Raw genomic sequence first — 13,546 nt, forward strand, 5'->3', positions numbered from 1 at the left:
TACAATCATAAATGCCAGGTAACAATCCTGAGAGGAAGACCATTTTCAGATGCTGCTTATTATTCCTTCAGGACAAATTTTAACTTGAAATCATATCAAACCTGAATTTCGTAATCACTGATGATAAACATCTTTTATAATCAAACACTTGTGCTACTTACAAGAAAAAAACCGTGTGGGATGGCAAGACCCCTACTCAAACTGACTACTCAGAGGCATCTCCAAGTATGAACACAAAGTCCTTTACGTGGTTCTTGCAAGAAGCAGGCGGTCCCTTCACCAGTTTCCTGGAGCAGGGAGGTGTCTTACAAGAGCAGATGCAGGATTGTAAAGCTAAAAACCACAAAACTCCCCCCAACTTAACCTTTAACTCTATTGGTTAATGTTTTGAGCAAGTGGCATATTCTCAGAAATTCCCGATGCAAAGAATCGAAAAAGAAACTGAACCAACATTTCCTTTGTTCTGCAAGGGGTTCTGATTGTACAATGTGACAAGGAAATGGGTTAAGCAGACAAGGGGAGATGAGTGGCAAGTGTCTGAAGTTTAGAAACTCAGGCCTAGGGGCTGATCCACTCTAGATGAGAAGTCTTCACTTTGTCCCACTCAGGAGAAGCCAAGTGACAGCCGCATAAAAACAGACGAGTCAGAGATGAAAGAGGAAAGGACAAAAACACTAACGTTGCTTTCTCATGAACAGCTCTCGGAAAAAGACCTGCCCGAGAGGGAGCAGCTTGGTTTTTTACTCATAAATGGGGAGGATGAGGGCAGTGTCAAAGAAGACACTCTTTAAATGCAGAGAACCTTAGTTCCAGGGGCACAATCCAAACCCTGAGGACTACAGGAGCAAATGAGCTTCCACTAAAACAGACTTCAGTCTTACCCACAATGCACAGCCTTCCTTGGCTTTATCAGCACAGAGAAGGCATCAAAAGAGGAAAAGGACATGAGTCAGGGGCAAAGCTGAGACCAGAAGTCAGATCTCCAGACTTTCAGGTGACTGCTCTGCATGTTCGTGAGGAAAGGGACAGCATGGCAGAGCACACAGAAAGCTGGCCCCAAGTCAGGAAGGCCTGTGTTCGAGTGCTGCCTCTGACACCTAAGTCACTTAACTTCCCATGGCCTCCAAGCAACACTCTATGCCTACAAGCTGCAGAACAGCTGCCCACTGGAATTGGTATATTCACTGAAAGTTCCCTATGCCAATGAAACCATGAGTCTAGAATATATTTTAGGTGAGAAAAGAGAAGCAGTAATTAAATTTTTTTGATCTGAACCAATTAGTTCATTTATATAGGGAACATGCAGTGTACAAATTCCCTCCACTCATACAGACCAACAAATCTTTTTTGATTTACAGCTTTAGAGGGTTTCTAAGGATCCTTAGAATCTAAGAGACTTATCCCAAGGTCACTAAGCTAGAATGTGTCACAGACGGGGACTGAACCCAGCTCTTCCTGACTCCAAGGCAGGCTCTCTAACCACCATGCCCACATACAGCCAAAGCTCAAAAAACGGACCCAAATTATTAAGCTGTAAGATTCAACTAACACCTTAAAGATGAAAACAGGGAAACAGGAGGCTGATATGTAACATCTCCTGTGCCTGGACTGATGGACTTAAAGTGGGTTGAAACTACCATCCTCTTAGTGCTAATACGCTGCTTCAGAACATCACCTCTTTATGCAGGCATTTCAAGCACTAAAGTTTTCTTATGACGACTGACAGGACTTTACTCCTTAAGAGGCATCAGTAAATGAAATGAGCTCCACACAGGAGACCCTGGAAAGCACCTGATGAGGGATTTATGATTAGAAAGAAGCCTTTCCAAAACAGATCCAAAGTGAAGAGGGCCATAACTTCTTTACCGAGGTGAACCTAGATCAGTTTCCATCTGTTTTCCTCCCAAGGATCCCACAGCCACCTAAAGAAATCCTGAACATTTATTTTCTGACTTGTGAATCTAACATATCACCTTCTCTCTCCTTAAAACCACCCAATTTTTAGCATGCTATTCATTACATTCTTGAATTTCTTCCTCCGCCCCGACCATCAGCCCCTGATACCTTCCCACCCACTACAAATCTTCACTTCCTAACTTCTCTTCTTATCCTTATTGTGCTCCTCCTCCAACCCCTTCCCACCAACTTTCCGTCCTCCCTCACACTCCATAAAGAGGACTCCTAGGAACTAGACTAAGTCCTGATAGGTGAGGAAGGGACAGGAAGGTATCAAGGGCCACAGTATGAATTATGAAATATTTCATATATGATATGAAATAAAGTGCAGACTGTTCACCTAACCCTCTCTTTCAAGAGAAAGGAGATCTACTTAAACTCAAATACTACTCCGTTTTCCCTGTAACATTACAGATTAGTTATAGCTCTAATATCTCCCACTCCACCTCCATCTCCATTCTTGAGAGACTCCCTGGTGCTCAGTAAGAAACATAGCCCTGTACTGTCAAAGTCTCATCTTCTCCATTGACTAATACATGATTATTAACCAGTAGATCACACAGTTGAGAAGATCCCAGGGAAGGCCCAGGCCTGTTCTTACCTGGCTATGCAAAGAGTTGGTATCATCTCCTGAGACATTTGCAGGTTTCTCAGCATTCCTCCTCTCAGTCTGTACCTTAGCATCTTGTCTCCCAAGGTTCTGGTCAGCCGTGCTGGTCCCCACCTCTACTTGTTCACACGCTCCTTTCGAGGTTTGTGTTGCTACTGAAACAACAGTTGGAGCCCAAAGGGAATGTTCTGTTGTCTGTACTTCTTTGTCACTTGTGCTGGGACAAGTGCTTTCCTCTCGTGTTCCTGGGCTTGCACACAAGACTTTACCGTGTTGATCCCGACTGGTTTGGGATTCTTCCACCACATCCATCTCCACAGTGTCTCCTTTTGGACTGGATGGCACTTGTGTAACAGTCTGTTGTTGTGCGGCTGAGGGAACAGGGGCCTCAACATGAGCAGTGTGCTTGATGGGCTGTTGTTGGCATGGCCAGGGGCTAGGTTCATCCTCCATTTTTTCATCTTCCACTTCTTGAGTGCGTGGGAAATTGAACAAATCCCCCCTGAAACCAACCACACGGAGAGATCGTGTCACAAGTGAACTGGTTTGTCTGAATCAAATCCAAAAGACAAGCCTCCTTACGAGTGCTCCATACCCCCCTTCCATTCCTGTGGTGTTCCCTTAACAGCTGAAGCACACACCATTCCCATTCACCAGGTGAGATTCAAATACATAAAACAGATTCCGCAAACCCGAGTTCCAGTCTTTCCACCAAATAAGAAAATGTGAGTGCCCAGACTACTTCTACCATGTGAAATGCAGAGTGACATTATGACTGTTGTTACTGGTCATTGTGTTTATGGAGTTTTATATCGTGATCTTAACTAGCTGTTCCTGTGAAATAAGAATGATGAATTCACAATTACTTCAACATGACAACACTATTTTTGCAAAATGTTTTTCCATTTTTATAGACAAACTCTCAAAACTATTAGCAAAAGAAAAACAAGAAAACGGAAAAAGTTAATTTCTTATCAGTCAACAACAATGTAAGAATTTACTTTTAAAAAGAAGATAAGTCAAAGCACGATTTTTATGCACAAAGTAATGTTCCTCATACTTTGCTGAGTCTAAATGGACTTCTATCAAGTTTGCTATGGGCTCATACTTCATACGCCAATCAAGATATTTGGGGTTTTTCTTTTATTAGATGACATCGTGAAGAATGGGATGACATGGATCAAGGTCATGAAGAAAAAGCAACCACAGATGGGCTGCCATCTGTGTGGCTGAATAAAATACACTGATAAGAACATAGATCCACTAGAATATTTATGAGTTAATCAGCAGTATTTATCAGTTACTAATTCTTCTATTTTTTGCATTACTAACAAAAAATCTGATGTTTGTTTTTGGGAAAGGAGCCCAATTTAAAAGGTATAAGTTGCAGTTAAGTTACCAGCTCTCTCAGCTACAGTGGTCAAATTGAGAAGCATTGATACTAGGTGCCTAACATGTGCCAGCCACTAAGTCAAGCTCTGAGAACACAGCAAAGGCAAGAACAGTCCCTGTCCGCAAGGCATTCACATCTTGACAGGAGAAAACATGCAAAACAGCTATGTACATTCAAGATATATACAGAGTAAGTTGAGATACAGAGAAATTGTAGTTAAGTCTAGGGAGGCGGTGCAATGGACGTAGTGTTGGACATGGGAGTCAGGAGGACCCAAGTTCGAATCCTGCTTCAGACATTTACCAGATGTGTGACCTGTAAACAGGTCACCTAACCTCTCTACAGAACCTACATCATGGGATTGTCGTGAGGGTTAAATGAGATAATACATAAAGAGTTTGGCAAACCTTAAAGAACTATGTATATGGGGATGGTGGTAGCTGTGGCAACCACTTTTGAATAACTTGGCTCTTCAAAAGCTACAAAGATGCTGTTTTTTATCACTCACGGAACAGTTAAACTTTCAATAAAATATTCCTTGTCCATGGTGGAGTTATCATAACAGACCATAACAGATCAAGGTCAAAATGACAAGCGTAGCTGATATAAAACTGGGATCTATGACTGGTACAAAAGTGTAGAGGGTATTAAAAAGAAACATATAGTAAAGATAGCAGAATGTAAAGCACTATCCCTGCATACATGTGTAATACTGCACTAGAGAACAAAGAGACCTCTGCTCACTATCAGGATCAATCAAATCTCCAACTGTATGGGAACACCTGTTAAACTGGAAACTAGACAGCTGATGGATACCTGGATAATGAGCACATTACTTACAGTCAGGTAAATGTAAAAACTTTCAGGGTTCTATATAAGAAGCCCATGGTTTAGCTATTAACGTAAACATCTAGATTAGGTACTATTAGCATGGGGGCTTTCAAAACAAATACTTAAAAACCAAAACGTTCCTAAAAGTTCTTTGTTAAAACAGGAGCTGAACAACAGAAAGAAATTCTCATTTTCTTGAAATAATGAAGAAAGCTATGAAATTAACTGCATATATTTAACAAAATAACAAAATTAGCTTTCTGTTTTAATTATCTGGGATGTTCTAGGTCAAAGTGTTTTGGAGTTAAAAGTAACTAGGACTGCAGGAAATTGCATTTTGGGTATATATTCACAATCTCAAATACACTAACTATGAACTTTATCTGCTTCATTTCAGCAAATAATGATCAGGAATCAATAATAACCAAAATCCTAATGAGAAAACCAAGTTTCAACATTTCCTTAATACTATTTGATATTAATAAAACATGAAAAAGAAATTAGCATATCTTAAAGCTAAACATGTTTGTTAAGATGGTAGAGGCCAAGGAGTACAGTCCTTTGGACGTCTGCTTGTCATTACAGTGGAACACGCCACCTGATCTTCCCTATTTTCAAGTAAAGCTAGATTGTAAGCACCTAATCAAGCTCAGCTCCTTGAATACAAGGCCTACGTTTCACATTTCTTTTTACTCTTCACAGTAGCTGGTACAGGACCTCGCACACAACACTCAGGAAATACCTGCTGGTTTGACGTGAAATAGAAATAGTGTAAATAATAAGTGAGAAAAGTGACCTAACTGTTTCAATAGTTGCATTCATGAGATAAAATGCCATGAAGAGAACTCTTCTTCAGTGGTTCAGTCACCCATTTTCTTCACAGATACTTATTAAGTGGGATTCACACTGCTGTACTATTCCCTCTGGGAAGTTTGGGTACATGGTACAAGAACCATCATTAAGGAACTGCACAGAGATCCGAATCCACGTTATATTACTATTGGTTTGTTTTCTTGTTTTCGTCCTCTACATCTATTTACTTCAACGACCCATGACTATTCAACTCATCTCCCGACAGTATGAAAGACATTTATGTTTGTTTTTTGAGAGGTAGTGAATGGAGATCCACAATTATGCAAACAAATTATATTCTTGGCTTCGCTAAATGGCATAAGTAAATGGGGACATCAGTCTTAATTATTTCTGGCAGCAGTGAAGGAGACTTGAAAAGGTAAATGAAAAACCAGAAATCAGACATTAGGTACACCTGGACAATACGATATTTAAAAACAAGTGAACATCAACCAACGACTAAACACCAAGTGTAATACCTAAACTGTACAAATGGAGGCAGTAATGATTAAAAATAAAATAAAAAGTTTCCTAGTTAATGTCAAATGTAGGTTTTTGCTAATACATTAGTCGTATTTTGACTAAGATCCAAGATGCACTATTCCAACAATGGACTTCAGAGTCTGAAGTTATCTGTTCCAGGACTTAGTTATTTTGGAGAATTGCTCCTATGTATGGCAGAGTGTGTCTTTTTATATATAATAACCTTTCCCATTAATTTGCTGAGATGAGATGGAAGAATTCACATGGACTGTCCTGCTGGCATCCTGAACCCTCAGGCCATCAATTCAAATGATAACTGTCATATTCAACAATGATTCTAGTGAGCCATCAGATCAGAGGTGTAGACAAATCATTATCTAACATAATCAGTATCGCTCTAATTCTGTGCTATATTTAGGTGGGATTTGAAAAATGACATTGTCTTTAGATATCTGTATAACTTGGATAAAATACCTTTGGGACACTCAGCCCCATTCAACTATCAATTTCTCTAACACCAAAAGAATTTTTTGCATCTTAGTACAAAATACTGAAGCCACAAGATGCATGTGCCCTAAATGAACATTACAATTGAGTGCCTAATTTATACAGTGTTTTGTTTTTGTTTTTTAACAAAGGCACTGCATAGAGATTCACAGACTGAAGCTAGAACTCTTCCTGTAACTCTAATGGTATCTCACCTGCATTGCTGCATTCAGGTTTCAGGGCTTTAATATCGGAGGAAAAAAAGGCAGTAAAGACAGCGGGAGCGCCAAATGACGGTTCAAACAAGATGCCACGTCTATTGTTTTCGTGACACTTGCTCGGAGATGTTATAACAGGTTCATTAATACATTAACCTTCGTAATATTCTGATCTTATCGACTGGGAAACTAAAGCCCATAAAAATCAACGAATTCACGTAGGATTCTCCAAGTAAATTAATACTGGAATTATCAAAAATAAGTAAGCTCTTTAACAGCCTCACGGTTTAGCCACATAGACATACTCACCTAAATCTCGGTGTTTAGGAATTCTTAAAGTTGACTTAAAGAAACTATGAAAGCTAATGAAGATATCAATATATATGAGAAAAGATTTTCTGCTCATTAAGTATTAGATTCTCGTCCTAAAGAATATTCTTCCTCGTGTTCTTCTATCCTTAATCATAAGTTCATGACTTCCTAACATTCTTCTACTGCGAACATCTGTGCGGTGTCTAGTCTCTCATGCCTGCCTATTGCTGTCAACACCACCATCCTCTCAAGTCATCCTCAATTTCTCACACTCATACTTAACACACAAGGTCATGATCTTAGATAACTCCCGTCATCTGCCCCCTTTGCTTCTACACGTGTACTGCTGAACAAATGTGTAGAAAATCACACGTGCAATCATTTTGGTTGAGTACACTAAAAATTTATGTTACACAACCTCAGCTGGGCCCTGACTGCTGTTATGCAGATTATTCTTTAACTTTCTTATCAATACACTATCTCACTCTTCGCAGCTCTTCCAAATCTTTTCAACCTTCCTCGGATCTCCCATGGCTTCCCCTTTCCCCGCACCCCTAATTGAGAAATTTGCCTCATATTTTCCAGAAAAAACTGGAGTTCACACCAATCCCTCATCCTCATCTCCTATCACTCAGATGTTTTCTACCACTATCTCCCCCTTCGCTGCTATCTCACGTGAAGAAGTGGCTTTACTCCTTACCATGACTAACACCATCTACTCACTCAAGCGATCCTATTCTGTATCATCTCTTTTAACAGGTTGCATCCTTTCTCAGTCTACTGGCTCCTTTCCTACTGTCTAAAAACATGCCAGGTCTCCCCTCATCCTGAAAAAAATCCTCACTTGATCTTTTCATCCTTGATAAATATCATCCTATAATTTCTGCCCTTTAAGGCTAAACTCCTTGAAAAGATCATAGCCAATAGGTGCCTCTACTTCATGTCCTCTCATTCTTAATGGCTTACAATATAGTTTCCAACCTCATCATGACAGTAAAACTGCTCCATTGAAAGTTACAATCAATCTCTTCATTGCCAAATCCAATGGCTTTTTCTCAATTCTCCTTCTCCTAGATCTTTCTGCAGCCTTTGACACTGTTGAACACTCTCTCCTTCTTGATACTTTCTTCTCCCTAGGTTTTTGGGATACCACTCTTTCCTGCTTCTCTTACCTATCTGACCAACTCTTTCTCAAGCTCCTTTGCTGGATCCTCTTCTAGATCAAACTCAGACTGTAGGTGTCCCATAGGGTTCTTGGGCCTTCTTCCATTCTCCCTCTATACTACTTCACCAGTTGATCTCATTAACTCTCATGGACTTAATTATCATCTCTATACAGATTATTTCCAAATCTACCTATCCTGTCATAACCTCTTTGCTGATCTCTAATCTCGCAGCTCCAACTGCCTTACAGACATCTCAAATTGGCTATTCAGTAGACATCTTAAACTAAACGCATCTAAAACCAAACTCATCATCTTTCCCTCCAACTCCTCCCCACTCCAAATTTCCTATTACTGTCAAGGGCAGCATCTAGTAATCATCCTGGAATCCTCACTATTTTTCTCCCCTGTCCTCTCCCACGACCAAACTGTGGCCACAGCCTGTCGATTTCACCTTTGCAACATCTCTCAAATACGCCCCCTTCTCTTCTCCTGCCACGGCCAACACCCTGGTGCAGGCCCCCATCGTCTAATGCCTGGATTATTGTGGGTCAGCTTGTCTCAAGTCTCTCCTCACTTCAATCCATTCTCTAACTGGCCACTAAAATGATTTTTTCCAAAGCACAGGTCTGACCATATCACTCCCCTTTCCCTCCCACCCTCATGCCTCTTCCCCCACCTCAAGGAGGTTCCCTATTACCCCCAGGATCAAATACAAAATCCTCTGTTGGATATTCAAAGCTCTTCATAACTCACCATTTTTCTAGTCTCATACCTCACTCTGTTCACATATTCTTCAATCCTAGTTCCACAAACAAGACATTCCCTATCTCTCAGATCTAGGTATTTTGCTCTCCCTTCTCATGTCTACCCAAGGTTTCCTTCACTTCCTTCAAGTCTCAAATAAAATCTCATCTTCCAAAGAATCTCTCATTCTAATGCCTTCCCTCTCTGATGCCCTTTTTATCCTGCATACAGCTTGCTTGTAAGGGGGCAGCCGGGTGGTGCAGTGGATAGAGCACCAGTGCAGGAGTCAGGAGGACCTGAGTTCAAATCTCACCTCAGACACTGGACACTCACTAGCTGTGTGACCTTGGCCAAGTCACTTAACCCCAATTGCCTCATACTGGGTCATCTCCAGTCATTCTGATGAATATCTGTTCACTGGATTCAGACAGCTCTGGAGAAGTGAGGCTGGTGACCTGCACAGCCCTCCCTCACTCAAAACAAAGTCAAGTGCAAGTCATGTCATTATTTCTCTGATGGCATGGTCTTCTTCACAACGAAGGACAAACACACAGCTTCCTTGTACGTATCTGTCTGCTTGCTGTTTACATTACATTGTAAGGGCCTCGAGGGCACAGACTTTCTTTTGCCTTTTTGTATATTCCCAGCGATTAGCACAGTGCTTGGTACGTAAAAAGGCACTTGGTACTTACTGACTGACACGTATTCAAGTCATTACCTCACACTCTTGCAAAAGCCACTGTCAGTAACCCTAGCACAAGTTTCTCCCCTTCCAGTCTATCCTCCACTCAGCTGATCTTTCTAAAGGACAAAACTGACTACATCAGTTTCCTACTTAATATTTTCTAGTGGCTCCCTATTACTGCCTATAAGATGCCACAAAAATCTGGTGTCTAGTTTTTAAAGCCCTCCACAGCCTAACCAGCGCCTTCCTAGACTTGCAGGATACATGTATCCTTCTTCACATATTCAAGCACACTGTGACACTGGTCTCCTTGTTTTTCCTCAGACATGATACAATCTTGACGCTATGCCTTCTCAACAGCGTTCCTGCTTGCCTAGAATGTTCTCCTGTCTCACTTCTGTGTACTGGTTTACGTGGCCTCCTTTAAGTCTCTGCTCAGGCCCCATCTTCTTCAAAAGGACTTTCCTGGTCTCCTTCTCCTTCCCTCTGTCACCCACTCTAGTGCATTCCCTCCCATCTACACTGTGTGCGTAGATACACACATACGTACTTGTGCATATACATTCATACACGTTATACACACATAGTTGTTTTAATATTGTCTTTTCCAGTACAATGTGAACTCTTAGTAGGCATGAATTGTATTTTTTGTCGTCCTTTATAATCCCAAAGATCAGCACAGTGCCCAGTACATATTCAGTGCTTAATAAATGCTTATTAGTGATGATGATTCAAACTGCAATTTCTTTTTGATAAGTACTACTATGTTCATTTCATTTTTCAGGCTCAAAAACTGAGCTCTCCAGTGGTAAAATTAGACAAAGCGAAATTCCATACTTGTGAATTTTTAGTAAAAACTAGACATACACTCTGAATGCTATAAAAATGGACAGTTTTTTTCAAAGCAAGTAATCCTGCCACCACTTAAAGAGACAGAGACAGATGCAGGGTGACAGAATGTTTCTGAAGGATAAGAAACAAATCCCAGCAAAACCAAATGTACTGTTCTGAGGAATAAGACTCTCGGAAGTATTCCTACTTGAAATCAAAGGATGCAGAACATACACATCTCTGAAGATACTATAAAACAAACAAAAAAAAACTAGAGGAGCTAAAAGCAATGAAAACATATTCATTTCAATGCTCACATAGCAGCTCTAGTTACAGTAACCAAACAATCAAAAATATAGCATCCAAATGAATTCTCTACTTTCTGGGGAGGATGGCCTAGAATGAGACGTTGAATGTTCACATGATTCTTCAAGTTTTTTATACCTGAGTTGCTGGGTACTTCTTTTTCAAAGAAAGGCACTATATAAGAGAGAGAATACAATAACTAATTGAATTAAATCTATATTTAAGTCCTCATTTGGGCTAGTTCCCATGAAGGATACAAATACAAACAAATTATTTTCTGTGAACGCAGAGCGCTTAAAATCAAGTAGGGGAAATAAGGGATGTACACAATCATAATGAAAACAAAATGTGATAAGGAGAACTTCAGGCAAAATGTTAGAGGAGCAAAGTAGAAGGAAAAATTTTTATAGCTGGGGATCAAGAAGACTTCGTAGAAAAGATGGCATGTGAACTAGACTCCCAAGAAAGGATAAAACTGTGATGGGTGGGAATGCGAGAAAGGGAGAAATTTCAATTAGGCCAGCTTGATTGCAATACAGGGTTCAATAAGACAATAGTGATAGGTTGGGAATAAAAAGTCAAGGACCTCTAATGCTTTAATACGAAGTCTATGACTTGTTCTATGAATAATTAATTCTTGTAAAAGGTTTCTGAACAGAGGAATGACAATTAGAACCATGCCTTGGATCTGCTATCACCGGGCTAAAGGAGGTAAGTAGGGAAGGGCTAAGGAGGCCGTTATAACAGCGCAGGGCCATGGTACAAAGAACCTTCGATGGAATGGAAAGCAAGATGATGCAGACACAGAACTGAGAGGAACTGACAAAATGATAGGTTGTGGATGAGCAGAAGGAATCACAGAACCTGAGCTGGAAGACACTTCTCAGCAATCATTTAGGAGACCAACCCAAGTCTGAAAATAATTCTCTTTATAACATACTTGGCAAATGATCATTCAGTTTTTGCTTAATGATCTCTAATAAGAGGAAACATACTACTGTGTTCGAAGACAGTCCATATTATTAAATAATTTTTATTTTCTAGTTTAAATCTCATTTTTTGGGGGGGGGGAGCAACATCTACACATTGTCCCTAGGTAGTTCTACTTTCTGGGCTAAATAGAACAAGTCCCATACAGCTTAACAGTGCAAATGCTTCAAATATTCGAAGACACTTATCATGTCCTCCGTGAGTCTCCTCTTTTCCAAGGTAAACATCCTCAGTCCCCTCAACTGATATGGTGCCCATAAGTTTATTAATAGGGGTAGGGACTGTTTCTATGGTTTCACTAGTTCAGGCAACTGCCAGGAAAGGAAAATGCTTTGAACTACATAAATCTGCATCTTTTCCGTGATTTACAGTCTTCACAAAATGGTCTAGAGCATTAAAAGAGTGATTTGCCCAGGGTCCACAGAGGTGGTCTTAAACCCTGTTATTCCTGGTTTCAAGGCTAGTTCACTATCCAGTATGCTAAAAATATTTCTCAGTTTACCAACATCCTTCCAAAAACATGACACTCATATTTGAACACATTATTTCTAAATGTAGGCTGATGACCAGAAGAGAGGACAACAGGACTCTAACTCCTTACTTTTAGAAATGGCATCTCTTTTAATGAAGTCTAAGACTCCATTAATTTTCATGGCTTTTATGTCACACTGCTGAATCATACTGTAGTTTTTTGAATCCTCTTACGAAGTGGGAAAAATGAGGGATGACACATAGAGAGCCAGACTGCTCCATTGGAATCCTCAAGATGTAGGGACCAAGGGAAGAATGCCTCCAGAATGTGGGATAGAACTCCTATGGTGAACTTCTAGGAGGACTTGGATAAAAATAGGCAAACATGAATAGGTTGAGATATGAAGTGAAGGAACTCCCAAACTGATGACATCACAGGTCTATTTAAATATCTAAGAATACTGATTAAGAGTAAGACTCCTAGATATTTTTTTGATGAACTGGTATCTAGCCATGTCTCCTCCATCTTGGACCTAAGAAGCTGAGAGTAAGACGTGGTATTTGGTCCTATTACACTTCCTCTTATAATTTTAGCTCTTGACCCTTCTTCAGTGTATCCCTTCTGATGCAAAGTATATTGAACAGAACCAGGAGAACATTGTCCACAGTAACAGCAACGTTGTACGATGATCAGCTGGTATGACGTAGCTATTCTCAGCAGGACAATGACAATTCCTAATGATTTATGATGAAAAATGCTATCCATCTCCAGAGAAAAAACTGATGGAGTCTGAATGCAGACCGAAGCATGCTTATTTCCAGCATGAATTTTCTTGTTTTCTAGTATGATACACTAATATGGAAACATGCTTTGCATGACTGTTCACGCATAACCATTATCAAATCGCTTGCCTCCTCAATGAAGGGGGTGGAGAGGGAGAGAGGCAGAGAACTTGAAACTCAAAGCTTTAAAAAACGAATGCTAAACATTGTTTTTCCGTGTAATTGAGAAAATATAGTATGTACTATTGTGCTATATAAGAAATGATAAAGTGAATGGTTTCAGGGAAACCTGAGAAGACTTGTATAAAATGATGTAAAGAAAACAAGACCCGAACAACTTATACAATGAAAACATTACCATACGGACAAACAACTCTGACAGACTTACGGATTCAGATCAATGCAATGACCAGCCACGACTCCAGAGAA

The 13,546-nt window shown here is 40.1% G+C and overlaps 1 protein-coding gene across 11 annotated transcripts in view; it reads right to left on the reverse strand.

Annotated features, from left to right (window-relative positions):
- The window catches only part of LOC140514447 (TP53-binding protein 1-like), a 130,923-nt gene that overhangs the window by 31,108 nt on the left and 86,269 nt on the right, over positions 1–13,546 (reverse strand). For all 11 annotated transcript variants that reach the window (XM_072624842.1, XM_072624849.1, XM_072624840.1 and 8 more), the window contains one exon: positions 2,558–3,068. In XM_072624842.1, coding sequence (XP_072480943.1) covers positions 2,558–3,068 — 511 coding nt within the window. The remainder of the gene's footprint in view (positions 1–2,557; positions 3,069–13,546) is intronic.

Source organism: Notamacropus eugenii, chromosome 7 (assembly GCF_028372415.1).
Source record: "Notamacropus eugenii isolate mMacEug1 chromosome 7, mMacEug1.pri_v2, whole genome shotgun sequence".
NCBI classification, from domain to species: Eukaryota; Metazoa; Chordata; class Mammalia; order Diprotodontia; family Macropodidae; genus Notamacropus; species Notamacropus eugenii.